This window comes from Aptenodytes patagonicus, chromosome 19 (genome assembly GCF_965638725.1).
Source record: "Aptenodytes patagonicus chromosome 19, bAptPat1.pri.cur, whole genome shotgun sequence".
NCBI classification, from domain to species: domain Eukaryota; kingdom Metazoa; phylum Chordata; class Aves; order Sphenisciformes; family Spheniscidae; genus Aptenodytes; species Aptenodytes patagonicus.
In genome coordinates this window covers 1,770,646-1,786,957 of record NC_134967.1, presented here as the reverse complement: position 1 = coordinate 1,786,957, position 16,312 = coordinate 1,770,646, and the positions used below count along the sequence as shown (strand labels likewise).

Here is a 16,312-nt window from a genome sequence, read left to right as displayed (position 1 = left end):
GGGGGGGTTTGGGGGGTGGAGGAGGAGGCAAGTGTCCTGCCAGGCAGGCATCTGTCCATCTGTCCGGCTGCACGTCTAACTGTCCGTGTGTCCGGCTGGACGTACAACCCATCCGTGTGTCTGGATGGCCGCGACACCATCTGTACAGCCGGGCCCTACCTGCAACCATCCACGTGTCCGTCCGTCTGTCCACCTCTCTGGACACTCAACCGTCTGTGAGTCCAGCTGGCCGTGTACTCGTCCACGTGTCCAGCTGGATGTGCCACTGTCCGTGTGTCCGGCTGGACGTACAGCCGTCCGTGTGTCCGGATGACCCTGCAACTGTCTGTAGCATCCACCCATCCACTCGTCCGTGCGTCCGGCGGTGCCTGCGACTGTCTGTGTCTCCGGCTGGACGTGCACCCAACCCATGTTTCCAGCTGGACGTTCACCCATCCGTGTGTCCGGCTGGATCGGCAAGTGTCTGTGTGTCCAGCTGGACGCACGACTGCAGCGCTCTCCCCCCCCCCCCCCCCCCCCCCCGCCCCCAGTGCCCTGGGTGGGGGAAAGGGGACGGGGACAGACGCATGGACAGACGGCCACACGGACGGGTGCGCGTCCACCTGGATGTACAGATGTTGCACAGAGACAGCCAGACACACGGACCATTGCATGTCCAGCCGGACAGACGGACAGTTGCATGTCCAGCTGGACACTCACCTCCTCCACGCCCCCCCCCCCCCCCCCCGGGGATTAACACCTCAAAAATGTGGGTTTTGCCCCAAAGGCCCCGCTCTGAAAACCAGCAATTTCACCACCCCCCTTCCTCGTGGGCAGGATCAGACCCTTCCCCTCCCCGCATTGTCCATGTGTCTGTCCGTCCGTCCACCCCTCCCATCTCCATCCCCCCTGCCGGGGTACCGGGAGGGGGGGGTCTAAGGCCCAATCCTGACCCCCCCCCGATCTCCCCCCCTCTCCACAGCAGCGGGACCTGGGGGTCCCCTGCGGGGTGGCCCCGGCTGAGCCCCCAGACCCCCGGGGAGGGCAGGATGGGGCCAGCTCACAGCGCCCCTGCCTTGACCCTGGGGAGCCAGCAGCACCTTTTTGTCTTTTTTTTAACCCAAAACGGGCTCTCCTCTGCCTCCAGGCCCGCTCACCCTCGGCTCGGGGGAGCGGGGTGAGGGTCTCCCCCCTCTTTAACCCCAAAACCTTGCTGGCCACTCCGGTGGGGCCCAGCCCCCCCGATTTTCTCCCAAATCTCCTTTTTTCCCACATCTTCTTGATTTTAACCCATTCGCACCAGCACCGGTGATTAACCGAGGGTTTCGGTGGCTCCCCCCGCGCTCCTGGCACCGCCTCCCTCCTGCGCCAGAGCCCAGCGTGCTTTTGGGTGGAAAAACGTGAAGTCTGGCTCGCGTTTTCTGAAGGACGGCGCCTATCAATACGCGCTGACTACTTGCAAAAAATTCCCCGCGTTTCGAAACTAAAAGCGGGGGCAAAAAAAATTGCAATTTTGGTTTTCAACAAATTATTTACAACAGGGAAGGGAAAATAAACAGAGATTTGAGTTTACTCTGATAATAAATCATCTTTTTTTTCTTCTTTTTTGAAAACACGAGATTGGCGACGACTCCCCGGGGGGAGCCCCCAAACCTCCCCCCGCCCCCCCATGCCGAGCAGCCGAGGGACGAGATCCGGGCGCCGAGGTGTTTTGTATTTTTTAATAAAGTTTGTAATCCAATGGACACACAAAACAAAACTGCGCTGAGAAAAAAAAAACAGTTCCATAAATTAATAAGTGTTAGGGAAGGCGAAGGGGGGGGGGCGAGGGGGGGGCGAAAGTCTTTTGTACAAGTGTATAACACTTCCACAGCTCATGAGACGAGGGGGGGGCATGTTTAAATGAAGCGCACTTACAAATGAGTGACAATACAAAGTCTGAGTATGAAAATAAGATTTTCTCTGAAAACACATTTTTGGCACAGATTAAAAAAAAATGTATGTTGTGGGGATTTGATTTTTTTTTTTTTAAAGTCAGTATTATATATATTTATATATATTATATATATATTTATATATACACACACCCACTGAGTTCTGCATATCCCACCAGGAAGGAAAATAGCTCTCCCTTTTGTGTTTTTTTTTTTTGTTTTGTATTTTCTTTTTCTTTTTTTTTTTCAGTGTAAACTGTACATCCCAGATGAAGAGAAGACGGCTGCAGCAGGGGCAAGTGGAGGAGAGGAAGGTTCACATCCAGAAAAAACCAAACAAACAAAAAAAAAACAAAACCAAAACAAACAAAAAAAAAACCAAAACAAAAAACAACCAACCAATAAAATAAAATAAAAAAAGATAATGTGTGAAATGATCCTTGACCCACAAATTTCAGCAGAAGTCCCCAGGTCCTGCGTTTAGTCCACGGCGCGTGTTAATGTGTGTCAAGACATCCAGAACGTCACAGCGTGTCTCCAACTGTGCAAAGGTCCGAGTCACTAATTTAGTGCAAAGGCAGTTCAGGTTCTTTTTTATTTTTTTCCTTTTTTTTTTGTTAAAAAAAATAAGCCATCCTTTATCTTTTCCCCAAAAGGAGGCACAGAAACCCAATACCAGTCCGCCTGCTGAGTGCATCAGTTGTCCGTAAGCTAAAGCAATATGTAAACATACAAGGTAGCGGAACCGCTACCCAGCAACAGTTTGATCGAGGCCGGTTAGGGCAGGAGGCTGGTAGTCTGGCAGCATTTTCTTGTTTCATTACTTTCTCTCTCTCTTTTTAGTTATTTTTATTTTAATTTTTTTTTTTTGGTGGTTTTTGTGGGCTTTTTTTTTTTTTTTTTTTTTTTTTTTTTGCTGCAGGGCCTTGGAAAAAAAAATAATAATAATAAAGTCAGTAACCGGTAAACAGCTCATACCGACGCGATGACAATCATCAGGTGAGGAGAGATGTTGGAGATGCTGGCGAGGAGGTCCGGGGCTAGGCGGGACAGGTGGCTTTCCGAAAATTCGCAGGGTGGGAAGATCTGCAGAACGTAGGCAGGCTGCGAGGGGGAAAAGAAACACGGATGAGAGACAAACCGGAGCGAGGGCTGGCCTAAAATGTTTTAAAATGGGACATTCGGATGATTTTTTATAGGCTCGTAAACTGGCGCGCTTGTATAAAAAAGGAGAGACTGTTCAGCAGCCGCAGGAGCGGTTCCCAAGGTGGGGAGTTTTTCCACACCGGGGATGTAAGAGCTGGCTGGTTTTATTGCAAAAGACAAACAAAATTCCCATTAATTATCGTTTCAGCGGTTGCTCCGAGTGCCGACCGCTCATTCTGGGCTGTTTACACCCAGGGAACGGATTAGATTTGATTCGATGCAGCAACGCATCTGGAATAAATGCTCCACATCGTCAAACCCAAACGGCAAAGAGCAAGAAAACTCCAGGTGTCCCAGAAAAACCAGGGTACGATACGCGGAAGAAACGAGGGCTCTACTTCCAACGCAGAGGAAGAGCTGGAAAATGGGTTTGGTTTGTTTTCAGCCAAAGATGTAGGGCTGTGAACGTACGTTTGGGGTTTTTTTTTCCGGCTTTGCAGTTCATCTTCAGTAATTACATCAATTGTATCGGTGACGTAACGAGCCAGCACGGTAAACAGGGGGCGTGTGTTTATGTCAACAATAAAAACAGGCACCTCAACTGCAATCCTAAGGGAAGAGCCGGGGCGGAAGGCCGTAGGCCCCATTACCTATCGGTTTAGTTTATCTACGGGCGTTTCAGGGCTTTTTCCCTGCCAATACCTGATTAGAGCCGGGGTTGGGAACGTTGATGATTCCTGCAGCTTGCTTAGCCTGCAGGTAGCTGATGAACGCAGCCTTAAGCGACTCAGTCTGATTCACTACGTCTTCCTGGTCTCGGCCACAAGGCAAGGCCAGTAACAGGCAGTAATCGCTCTCCACCTGGAAAGAAAATACAGGAATTCAGTCAAATGTTTGCTGGGAACAGGCCCGTTCTTGACATACATTCACCATCTGCAGTGGAAAATCCTCTCTTTGAACTCCTTCGAAGTTACAAAAGACGTGCTGAAAGCTCGGCCGGCCTAGGAGACGGTGAAAAGGACTGAAAACTACTGATTTCCACGGCTGCCTGAATTCCACCTTACTCAGACGTGTCAGAGCCAGCAGGAATTTGTCCCAGGGCTGAGGGACGGGTGACTTCAAAGGTTTCCCAACTCCGCCATTCCCTTTTCTATGAATGCAGAGTAATACCTACTGCTCGTGACTCGCAATCCGTATTACGGGCTCTCCGGGACGAAGGAATCGCACAGCTATTACCAGAATCCCAAAATAACGTGACACAAGCAACGAGAGCTGAGGCTTCCGCAAGAATCGGTGGGTTTTTTTGCAAGAACAGCCCAGCTTTCAGCACATGGACATTAGCTCTTCCCAAACACGCATCCTCGCCCCGTCCCGACCCCTCACCATCATTCTGCGTGCGACGCCCTCCAGCTGCGAAGCCTCCAGTCGCATGCGCTGAGCGATTCTCAGCGGCGGTCCTCCCTCCGGCGCCGGCAGGGACCGGTGCGCCAAGACGTTATTACCGGAGACGAAGTGGAGCTGAACAGCGGCCGTGTCGTTTTTTAGAGCCAAAAGGCCCTGCCAGACAATCGGGTATTTCTGGAAAGAGAGGGAGAAGAAGTATTAAACACAAATGAAGGACAGAGGGATCTTAAATCCCGTCTGAGCTTCTCATTTGCCTCCGATACTTTCACGGGCAATTAAGACACCACCGCTTTGCTTTAAGGACTCGGTACAGATGTAACATCACCCCTCGTACGTGCCGGTCCGGGCTTGGGTTAGGTCCTGCTAAATCAGTAATTCAGTCCTTTTCCTTCCAGCTGGCTAAGATGCCTGGGTGGCTGCCTTCATCGTAACATCAGAGCACTTCCCAATCTTCCAGCCTCCCACACAGCGCGAGGCAGAGCGGGGCTGTTACCAAACGCTATTTTCTCTTTTACAAATGGGAGAATTGAGAAACAGCAGCAGCAGGAGAGTTGCTCAAGGTTATACGGGAAATACTTGGCGCTGAACGCAGCTCTCGGTTCCTCGTCAACGCCTGTTCCTCACTATCTCCCTCCTCTTCCTCAGTCTCTAGGCTTTGGGAGAGTGTTTTTTTTCCTTTAAATTAAATACACCATCACTCTTTCCTGCCCGTGAAGAAAACCTTCCCAAGAAACAGCTGACTGTAAAAATGATGCAGCGCTGCCTGCCCTGAGCCTGCAGGCTGTTTGAAACACTCATGATAGAAACAGGGGCTGCTCTGCATTAACAGCACCTTATCTCGAGACCCTAGGAAATGCCATGTAAACGTGAACACGGCTAAAATTCACCGGGGACAGAAAGAGCCCAGCAAGCAGACAGACGATCGATCGCCGCCTTCGCATCTGAAGCGTTTGATGCAAGAGAGGTCAGATTTTGGTGCTACAGGTGAGACAAGCTATACAGAACCTGATTATTTCTCCCCGGATGAGGAGCACGAGGCTGCTCGGCCAGGAGGAGACGACGGAGCGGTACTTACCGTCAGAAGCTGAACCATATCCACAGGTCTCTGCGAGACGGGGTGAGGAGACGGCTCTTGTTTGAGAGCGGACTGGGGCTCAGGGCGATTGAGGGGCAGCCCCGGCGGGGCCCCAGGACCCGACGTCGTCGGGATGAACATGGATTGCTTGGGAACCGCCTGAGGTTGGTGCGGTGACGGAAGCTCCTGTTTCATCGAAATGGCAACAGGCGAAGGGTAGGAAGTCTGGCCCGTGTCCGCTTGTGCCCTCTGAAGGTGGACGTGAGGGTCTATCGGTGCCGCATGCCTATTTACAGTGGGGTGGTGACTCTGTTCGGGCCCAGCTGCCGGCGGGCCCTTGGGATCCTGGGGGATCTGAGGAGTCTTGCTGCGTACTGGCTGGCTGGGGTGCGAGTGTTCGCCCTCCGGTAGACCCTGGGAAGCAGGCAGCAGGGGGAAAAGGAAAGATTTTAGGCCATGGGCGTATCAGAACTCGTTCATTCAACCATAAGGCTGCCAGGACACCATCAGATTGCTGGCGGGGAAATCCGTGTCTCCATGCCACAGCATCAGCTGTGCCTAGACCAGCCTCCCCTTCCAAAGCCACTCCACCAGCCTCTCACACCCGAGAGCTGAAACTGCATCCCCTGAATCCTGCCCCAAGCCCATCTTTAGCCACACCATCCGTCCGAGGATGTCTGACCCGCGCGCCACCTCCATGCTGACAATTCTCCCCCCGACACCTCTACGTCTAGAAACCTGTAGGTAGGTTTGAGTTGTAGAGTAGTTAAGAAAACGGGGTTTTTTAGCTTCCTCTAATGCCAAGCAGCGTTCAAGCCCCATTTCCCAAACAAAACTGGCTCCTCTTGTGCTATGAACTTAAGTAGGGCTTGGAGACTAACCACAGAGAGATAAACTCAGCTCCTGTGGCCACGCAGAGCCGCACCGGGGCTGTAATTAGCTCGAAGCGTTCCAGATGTCAGGTAGGACAAGAAAGGGTTTTATTTCTCACCTGAGATGGGGTCATGCTCCGGGAAGGCAACCCGATCGGCGAGGCACCCGGGAACTGAGGATGCCCGAGCTGTGCCGCCGTATGGTAATTCCTCATGTCGCCATACACAGACCGATAATCGTGAAAGGAGCTCCCCGCGGGGTGCATGATCTGTACCCCGTGCGGTACCACCACCGGCTGCGTCAAAGGCAGTCCAGGCAGCTGGCTGCTGGAGGGGACGCTGAGGAGCCGGGGTTCGCTGTGAGGAGAGTGTGCCATCTTGCCTTCAGAGGATTTTGGCGTCTCTTTTCCGGGCTGCGGGGTCTTACTGACGGGGGGAGTTTTCACAGCCCCTTCAGGCGTTCGGGATTGTCTCGTTTCCGAGTGGTGTTCGCCCACGGCGGCCATGTGCGGGTGCATGATCATCCTCACGTCCCGGGGGACGTTGTACTGGTCGAGCCTGATGCTCGTGGGGTGCATGCGGTAATCCGGCTGCATCACCAGCACGTCGGACTGAACGGGGGCTGGTCCCCTGCACACCGTGGTGTGGTGGTAGTGCATCTCCTCCTCGGGGGCATGCTGAGAAGACAGAGGAGGCATGACTATGTCTCGTATTGGGGCTGGCTGGGGCGTGCTGGATCGCTGAGGTTTGATCTCTATCTGGGGCTGCAGAGCAGCTCTGGGGGAGTGGAGCGCTTCTGGGCGGATGCCGTAAGGGATGCCGGAGAGAGGAGGGGTGTTCATCCTCACCTCGCCTTGGGACAGATGGCCCAGGGACACAGTCTGTGTTACGCTGTGAGGGGGCATGATAACAGATTGCTCGGGATGCATGCTGGATATGTACTGAGGAACGGGAATTCCCGGCGCCAGCATGACCGGGGTACTGCTCGATAAAGCCGGAGACGAGGTACTGCCAGGATGACAAGCCCGGGGGAACGGCGATGGCGAGTGCCCGCTAGTACGCGGTGAGTGCGGCTCCTGTTTGGTGACCCCCAAGTGGGAAATAGCCCGGTCGGTTGGGGTGCTGGGTCCCGAGCTGACGTGGTTTGCTTCCGAATGCATTTTCCCAGAGAGGGAAGGGTGGTGAGGACTAACTCCAGGACTCAAGTTGGAGGGTTGCAGAGTCTTGGTCTCCACTTTCAGAGCAGCTGGATCGGACAGTTTTTTGTTCACAACCATCTGGTTGTGAACGAGTACGGGTGGAGTGTTTACAGTCTGCGTGAGGACTTTACCGGGCTGAGACGCTGGAGTCTGGACAGAAAGGTGGGACGAGTCGGACTTCTCCAGCGCAGTGCGCTCTTGTTTAACGGAGGAGATGACGGGCGACGTATTGTAAGGCTGTGTTCCTAGTACCAAAGAAGAATGCGTGGAAACAGTCCCGTAGCCCGCCGAGGTCTGGGAGCCTTTCGGCGTCGGCTGAGATGGCGTGATAGGTTCCTGTTTAATCTGAGACTTGGATACAGACTGCTGAAACTCTATGTCAACAGCACTGGCTGGGGGAATCTGGCTGATCTTGGCACTAATTCGCTGAGGGCCTTCCGTCTTCTGCCCCGAGTAACTCAGAAGCACTACGCCTTCCGAGGTATTCACCCGCAGCCCCGGACTGGACCCAGTCTCTACAGGCCTCTCCTCAATAATAGACATCGATCCCGGATGAAACCTACTGTTATCATTTGTGCTTGACCTCTGCTTAAATTTTGGCGAGGGGGCGTTGACGAGACACGTCTGGGTTTGGGGAGCTTGCTTCACCAAGGTGATCCTCGGAGCCTCCTCCAGCTCCATGCTGTGGGGCATCCTGCTTATAACAGAAGTAGCTTTGGGAGCAATCACGGTACTTATCTTTTCCTTCTCACTGAACACCGGCGCTTCAGCCACCGGTGGGTCCAAGGCGTTGGTGACGGGAACTGCCGGCTTCTCCTCCGAAACCGGTTTTATGGCCTCTACTGCAGGGTGGAGGGGTGCCTCCTCCAAACGAGGCGCACTCACTGGCTCGGCGTGCGTCGTCGTCACATGCGTGGAGGTTATGCTCGTCGCCGAGACGTACTTGGGCTCCATGAGTATCTTCCTCAAAGTGCTGGAGTTTGTATCGATATCTGACGCCTTGGTGTCCGGTGGGAGAGCGGGCGGGGGCGTGGAACGGGTACGGGGTTCCTCGTGCCTTACCATCCACTCTGGCATCTTGGCAGCGCCGGAGTGGAGGGGGACAATTGTGGCAGGCACCGGGGTGGGCAGCTTGGCCGCTGCCGAAGGGACGGCAGGAAGGGCTGCATTTGGGGCGCTCGGCGGCGTGATGGGCGCGTTCTCCATGGGTGACCGTATCTTGAACCCGCTCTGACTCCCCTCGTCAAGGGGAACCGGTGGGGCGGCCAGGTCCAGAGGAGCCGGAGCAGGTGCTTTCGGAGAGGTGCTGCTCTCAGCGACGGCTTCGTGCGTGGCCACGACAACGTCAGCAGCTGCAGCCTTGCTGGCGTCGGAAGCGCTTGGCTCCACGGACGCCTGAGCCGCAGTTTTAGTTTGTTTTTCCTCCTTTGAGGCTTCTTCGGGTTTTGTCTTTACTTCGTTGGCGGGGGGCGACTTGCTCTGCACTCTCTCCGGCTCGAAGGCATTGACTTCAGTGGCGTCGCCCTTTCTGCCCGTGCTCCTCTTGCGCCTCTGCCGCGTGGTTTTCTGACGGCCCTTTTCCTTCCGAGCAACTTCAGCCTCCTGCAAGGTCTCAGCCTCCTGCGCAGAGTTGGAAGATTCACTGAAGCTGACTTCGGCCTCCTTGCTCTCCGTCTCTACCGCCGACGGGGCAGAGCTGGGAACCGGCTGCACCGTGGGCTCGACGGCAGCCTCCGTTTCTAGGATATTATTCACTGCTTGATCAGTCTCAGGCTCCATCTCCTCCCGAGGCGATGGTAACACCAAGGGCTCTGCGGGGATTTCAGCTTCCGATTCAGCGGGATACGTCGGGGGTGCAGGAAAGCTTTCCGTCTCCCCAGAAATATCATTGATGATGGAGCCGATGGCCGCTGCCAGCTCCGTTTCACTAGCCTGATGCGCGGGTTTATCTCCTTCCTCCTCCTGACGAACTTCAGGCACATCTGCCGTCGGCTCTTTGTAGGCAGCGATTGACGGAGGAGTTTCGGTGAGTTTTGCAATATTCTCCACGGCCTGCTCGAGTTCGATCTGTTTTGCTAACTGGGCAGCTTCGGGGGACTGCTTTGGTTCCCGCATCACCTCTTTTTCCGTTTCTGGGAATGAATCTTCTACCTCATTCTTAGCAAAATGGGGTGGCAAGATGTCCTCTTTTGGGGGGCTTTTCATTTTGGCCGGCGACACCGCCACTGGCTCTGCCTCCTCATCAGTTGGCCGCAAGGCGCCCTTGACTTCGTCCACGTTGAGGCGTATTTCTACATTTTTCAGACACACGGATGCTTTATCTACAACAGTTTTGGTATTTTTATACCTTCCCCTTTTGGATTTCGTAACCTTTTCTGGCACCGGCTTCTTCTCAGTGACCTCAATCGTGGGGATTTCTAGCTGGTTTTTCTCCGCATCCAGTTCTTTCCTATCACGTTTCTGCTCGCTTGCTGCCGGCTCTTTCTCAGTGGCTTTTGCTTTATTGCTGTTGTCACCAAAGCTCGATTCCTGACTGCTTCTTTCAGCAGCATCTTCAGATTCAGCTGAGGTATCGGCTTTCGGTTCGTTCTTCCCTTTCTTCCCCTGTTGGCTGGTAGCAGCTGATGAGTGACTGTGTGTTAGCTTCTGGGATCTAGGAGACCTCCAACCTTCTGCAGGCTTAGGAGCTTCCACGGCATCTTTAGTTTCAGCCTCCTCTGCCTCTTGCTGTACCGGTTCTGTCTTTATTGGAGAGATGTCCTCCTCTGGCTTACGGCGGGTTTTCGGAGGTCTTCCCCTCCTCGGGGTCGTAGGAACAGTTGTCACTGTTTCCTGCGGTTCCTTTTCCCCTCTCTTCCTGGTGGATCTAGTGACCTCCACGGAGTCCTTCACCGGAGATGGGCCTTCATTGTCCCCTGTGGTAGCGTAGACTGACCGTACGTTTCTGCGCCTAGTCCGGCCTATTGGCAAGCTTGGCTCCACATTTTCCGGCTCTGCAGCAGAACTAGGGGATTTAGCAGCATTCCTCGAAACCTTCTCCGCCTCCACTTTCAATTCGGAAAGCTTCTGCGTCTCCCCACGAGGAGAGCTCGACCTTTTGAGTTTTTCACGGTCAATTCTTTCACTCTTCCTTGTGACAGGCTTTTCCGTGACGTTAGCTGTAGCCGACTGCACGGGAGTCTTGGAGCGTTTACTCTTGTAGGACTTTTTATCTTTTACAGCAACTGGAGGTTCGACTTCCATATCATTGTCAGAAACGGGCGGCAGGACCTCAGCAGCCGCCTCCACCTTTTGACTCGCACTAGCATCAGCGTTGGCAGAAGGCGGAGGATTTTCTTCTTTAGGTTCGGCAGCCTCATCGGACTTCTGAACTAGCTTGGGTGGAGGTGGAATCAACTGGGCAGCTTCAGGTTCTGGATCTGCTTGGGAAAACGAAGCTCCGGGAGTAGGAGGCTTGGTATCCAAGTATGAAGGATGTTCTGTTGCCACAGCGTCTTCCTCCGGTGCCAGGGTTGTAGCAACAACTTCTTTACTAGCTTCTACGACTGGCGGGGGTTCGGTTTGCTCGGGTGGTTCGATTTTGACAGGAGCAGCAAGTTCAGGAAAAGGTTTTTGTTCCTCTGCCATGGAAGCAGGTTCAGACGGTTTTTCTTCTTTGACAGAAGCTGTTTCTACCACTACCTTTTCGTTTGCCGCCTTCTCAGAAGCAACCGGTGCTGGTTCCTGTGGTAGGACAGCGACCGAAGAGGGACCAACCACCGAGGAAGCTTTATGTTCTGGTTCTTTACTATCAGGAACCGTTTCTGGTGTTTTCGGCCGGTTTTCTTTATCTTCCTGTTTTTCCACTTCTTTTGGTTTCTGATCTTTCTCCTTTTCTTTCTGCTGCATTCGCGTTAGTTCAATAAATCTACTGTGGAAGAGAACCACCGGTTCTTGCACCAAATCAGCCGTGCTGTTAGTCCCATCGGAGGAAGACTGTCTCCCATACAGCCTACCAGACATGAAGTCGAGATCATCGTCTTTTCTCTCTAAATGTTGCAGGCGCTTGGAGTCCTGTTCAAAGATTGAACTGTGCAAAAACCGAGAAGCAAACAGTTCCTGTCTCTCTTGTTCCTCCTCTTTATGATCTTCTTTCTTATCATCCAGTTTTCCACCTTCTGAATCGGTCCTGATTTTTTTCTTTTTCATATACCAAGATGGAATAGGTCTCGGAGCCGAGTCAACCTTCTCTTTGTCTTTATTGTTTCTAAAACTAGCAAATCTTGAATCCCAATCTAGAAAGGACCAGTTTTCTTCTCTGGATGAAGAGAGAGATTTGGCTCTTTCAAGCAAGGCCTTTGTGTCTGGTGTGATTGTCTTGTCCAACGCAAAAGAGTAAAATTTGTTTCTTTCTAAGGAACTTGACAGTCTTTCCTCCCTTTCACGTAACTTCTCTTCTCTGTCCCTTAATAAAAAAGACAACCTGGAACTCTCTAACAAGGACGAGGCTTTCGGGGAATGGGGCTTATTTTCACCGTCATCATCTGAATCAGAAGGCACCTCCCCGGGTTCCAGGTCTCGGACAGACCGCTTGCGTATGCTGTCTCTTTTGACGATGCTGCTTGGAAAGCTGATGTCAACTCTACCAGGCTCCTGCTTCACTTGTGTTTCCCACCTACTTGAGTCATCTTCAGAACTCAGTACGGATAGTTTTATTTTAGCCATTTCTGCCATCTGCTCCCTTCTGCTGGAATCATAAGGATTAAATTTCAGCGAGTCCTCCCTCACAGTCATGTTGGAGTACGAAAGACCCTTTTCTTCTATTTTAGGTGACTCTTTGGTTTCCTTTAATGGCATTAGCCTCGGAGAATCGAGCGTGTCATCATCTTCATGGAAAGGGAAGTGTCTGATACTAGGGGAACAGGACGTCCTTTCAGAGTCCTCGCTCACCTGACGAGAACTTCTGTAGTTTCTTTCTCTTTTAGTGCTAATTTCAAAGTCAAACTGGTCAGTCTTCTTCCTTTTACTTGGTGGAGAGTCATCGGTGACATCTTGCGGAGGTTTTCCCACCTCGTGGACCAAGCTCCGTCTTTCATATTCATCTACGTCTTTCTTTGGACTGCCGAACTTCTCAGACTTCGCTATCTCCATTTCCAGCTGCTGTTTTAACCTGCGACTTTGCTCCATTTGTTTCCTGTAGCTTTGCGTGTGGTCGATGTCAATGCCAATTTTCTCCTCTGTATCAGTTGACTGAGGTTTCTCTTGGCCAAGTTTATGGTCGGGTGTGTCTTCAGGAAGACCAGAGTAATTCTTCCTTGCGTCCTCTCTCTCTGTTCCTTGGTCGTCTAGTAGCTGTACCTGTTTATGCTGGGGTTTTACTGGATTCAATTTTTTAGAAGAGAGTTCCTGAACTTCCACTGGTTCATCGGCTGCCTCCATTAGCCTCGCCTGCAGATCTAGGGTGGGACGCATGCCAATACCACCAACATTAAGAGTCTCCTGAATTTCTTTGGGACTAGTTACAGGAATAAGTCTTTCCAGTTTGAGTTTTTTAGATTCCCTTTTAAGCATCTCCTTCCTCAGGGGTTTTCTCTCCAATTCTCCTTCCCTTAACATTGTCACTTCTCTAGACGAAGCCGTTGCATCAAGCTGCTTCTTCAAAACCGTGCGTGCATCTTCCTCATCCTGGCTGCTTCTTTTTACTTCCAGTTTTTGCCTGTCAGGCTTCAGATTTGCATCAGCAAAACGTCTTTTACGAGCCTCCAACTTGTCTAAATCTACCGCGTTGGCCCCCTCGGAAGTTTGCTCTGTCTTCAAGTGCTTTTTGGGTTTCAGTTTTCCCTCCTTATCCACCACTTCTACGTGACTGGCAAGGGCTTTCTCTTTTTGTACCTTGGTTCTGACAGGTTCCAGTTTAGACTGATCAGACTTGGTTTGCTCAGCTTGAGATGTCTGTGTTTTTTGTTCAAGAAGCGGGGACTTCATAGTGTCGTTATCAAGCTTTGCTCTCAGTTTCTCCAAAGCGGGCTGATCAATAACTTTCCCTTCCTTTTCTTTTACTCGGGTCAACACGACGCAGGGCATTAGTTCCAGGCGGTTTTTAGCTGTCCCTTCTTTGTCACCTCTCTCTTTACTTTGTTTACTATTGCCCTTCAGTTTTTCAGGGCTGGGCTCTCTCTCATTCTCTTGATCTGTTTCAGAAGACTGAGAGCTGGGCGAATGGATTTTTGCTTTTCGTTTTTGCTTATCGGTTTTCTCCTTTTCTAATTTTTCCGGCTTTTCCTTTCTCACCAAGCGTTTCTCCTTGTCGACTCTCTCCTGCTCGAAAGCACGCTCCTTCTCTGTTTTTTCGTTTTTTGCATAACGTTCCACACGGGCTTTGTCGAGCTTGTCGTATCGTGGAGGAGACAGAGAGCTGCAGCTGCCACTGCGATCCGATGACCTGCTGTAAATCCTCCTCTCCGAATCGCTCTGCAGCCTTTCCGATTGCGAGGGAGACGCTCCAGGGCTCTGCGGACGCCTGGAGTGCGTGGGACTCTGGCTCCGTTCAATCGGTCTCCGTTCGTGGTCTCTGTCCCGATCGGATTCGAACCGTTCCCTCTCCCTCTCTCTCTCCCGTTGCCTGTAACTGTACTCCCTTATGTCTTGCTCGTATGGATCGCCCCTGTAATCCCTGTACTCGCGTGGGTCGTCGTAGTATCGTGGGTCATAGTAGTCTCCTTGGTAGGGATCCCACTCGGCATAAAATTCTCTGCCTCGAGCTGGGTATTCTCGCCGAGGATCTTCAGGATACGTCCCTGGAGTCCGAACAGTCTCGTAGTAAGTACGATCAGGGGCATATTCGTAAGATCCTCTTCTTTCATCTCTGCTAAATATAAGAATAAACAGGTTATTCTTTCTTCTCAACCAATGTACTGCCGTTACCATGTTCTTTGCTATGCAGGGGAATCATTTTATGATCATTTCTTTATACGCGCATCAAGGCAACTGTACACAGCTGCATACAGAGATTTAACAACAATGAATCGGTGCGCAGTGGATTAAACGCTTTGTTAGCTTACCAAATACCGTACGAGTTAATTGGTCATCTCGTGACAGCTCTGCCAAGTATCTTTTCACCACCCTCACTGCTTCATTTTGCCAAATTCAAATATTGTATTAAATTAAGGTAAAACCTACACAGCACCTGTGCACCCACGCGCAGTCTGTCATGGTGAAGGCCACCCCATCTCAAGAACCTGAAACCTACCTCTGAAGACATGAGTCAAGTCAAAACTCAAGGCTGGAACCTCTTCATTACTAAGCAGTAAAGTGGTAATAAGGTTTCTTTAAAAATGCTAAACCCTGTAAGTGATCATTTAATTCCAAAATTAGCTCTTTCGCTGCATGTGGCATGCTGACGTTGCCTATTTACAGACCAAGTCAACAAAAAAGATCAGGTTGTTTATGAGAGCAGGTGAATTCATGGGAAGCATTCAGCAAAGTAAGTCAAGCAATTAGCATTATTATCTCAGTACCTCCAAACGGCAAAAATAAGCCATTTCTAACACTGAACATGCCCCCTTGGCAGAGGGGTGGCATAGAGCCGGTGCTCCAATTCTCCACCATTACAGAGTGTTTTGCATACTCTATTTCACATAGTTTATTTGGCTTCACAGTTTATGTTTTGTTAAAAGCTGACAGCTCCCATGTTTTAAGAAATGTACAAAATTGAAAAAGAACACAAAGAAACAAAACATGGAAGACAAAAACCTCATTCTGCAAGCGAAGTGGAACGTTGTGAAAGGCAGCTGTGAAGTTAAAAAAAATCATCATGGTTTTTGTTTGGGGTTTGTTTTTTTCCCCCCTTTGGGTCCTATTTAGACTGGCCACTACCACAACCTAAGAGAACCTGGTTAGTGCAGATCTTAGCATCATTGCAAGGGACCGTCAACTGCCAGGAGGAGCTCGGAGGAGGACTAGAAGATGCAGAATTACAAGACTCACTGCAGAGCTCACTCGATCGCTCCGTGAGTCATTATTCCTAAGTATCTCATAATGACTGTGTGAGCATAATGACAGAAAAGGAAAAACAAGACTAACATGTACCCAAGTATCATGTTGTTCCAGAAATCAGTGTTCTACTCAGAATTATTTCACGGTGAAGACAAGCCCAACTGACTCCTGTGCGTTAGAAGACCTCCAATAATGCACTTCTCTTTTCTGAATTTGGTGTAGTTCAGAGGAAATTATTACTGACTGCTTGCTGACACATCGCAACATCTGGCAAGGACTGGGGAACGCACACATTTATTTCCATTATGCAAATCCTGATTGCCAATTTCCCTCTTCACTTTTAAATCTGGCAATTTTGCAATATGTTAGACCAATCTATTTCGCTGCAAAAACACACTGAATTTATCTAGTGCACAGGTACAATCAGCGTCACGCTGGGCTTATTCATAGGTAAACCAGAACCCTAACAATTAAGACAGCTTCTGAAGGTGCTAAAACACGGATGTTTTATTCAGCCACTGGAGGAAAAAAAGCACAAAATGCGGAGCGCTTCTGTGCCAGGCTGCTCTCAGCCAGGGTCTGCAGAGATAAGTGGCCGTGCAGGGGGAACACAAGCCTCTGCAGCATGTGCAAAATGGCCAGACACCGTCATGACAGATGCTGCAGAAGGACATCAACACAGAACGCATTTTTCACGTCAAATAGCAAAAAACCAAAATAATTGCAGCC

General features: G+C 51.0%; 1 protein-coding gene across 3 annotated transcripts in view; it reads right to left on the bottom strand.

Moving 5' to 3' along the window:
* Positions 1–2,607: 2,607 nt before the first annotated feature.
* The window catches only part of SPEN (spen family transcriptional repressor), a 67,127-nt gene continuing 53,422 nt past the window's right edge, over positions 2,608–16,312 (bottom strand). For 2 of the 3 annotated variants that reach the window (XM_076356442.1, XM_076356444.1), the window contains 5 exons: positions 6,530–14,456; positions 5,539–5,952; positions 4,443–4,637; positions 3,762–3,920; positions 2,608–3,017 (listed from right to left, as the gene is read on the bottom strand). In XM_076356442.1, the coding sequence (XP_076212557.1) occupies positions 2,886–3,017; positions 3,762–3,920; positions 4,443–4,637; positions 5,539–5,952; positions 6,530–14,456 (8,827 nt within the window). In that variant the 3' untranslated portion in view covers positions 2,608–2,885. The remainder of the gene's footprint in view (positions 3,018–3,761; positions 3,921–4,442; positions 4,638–5,538; positions 5,953–6,529; positions 14,457–16,312) is intronic. The other variant, XM_076356443.1, reaches the window with a different exon arrangement.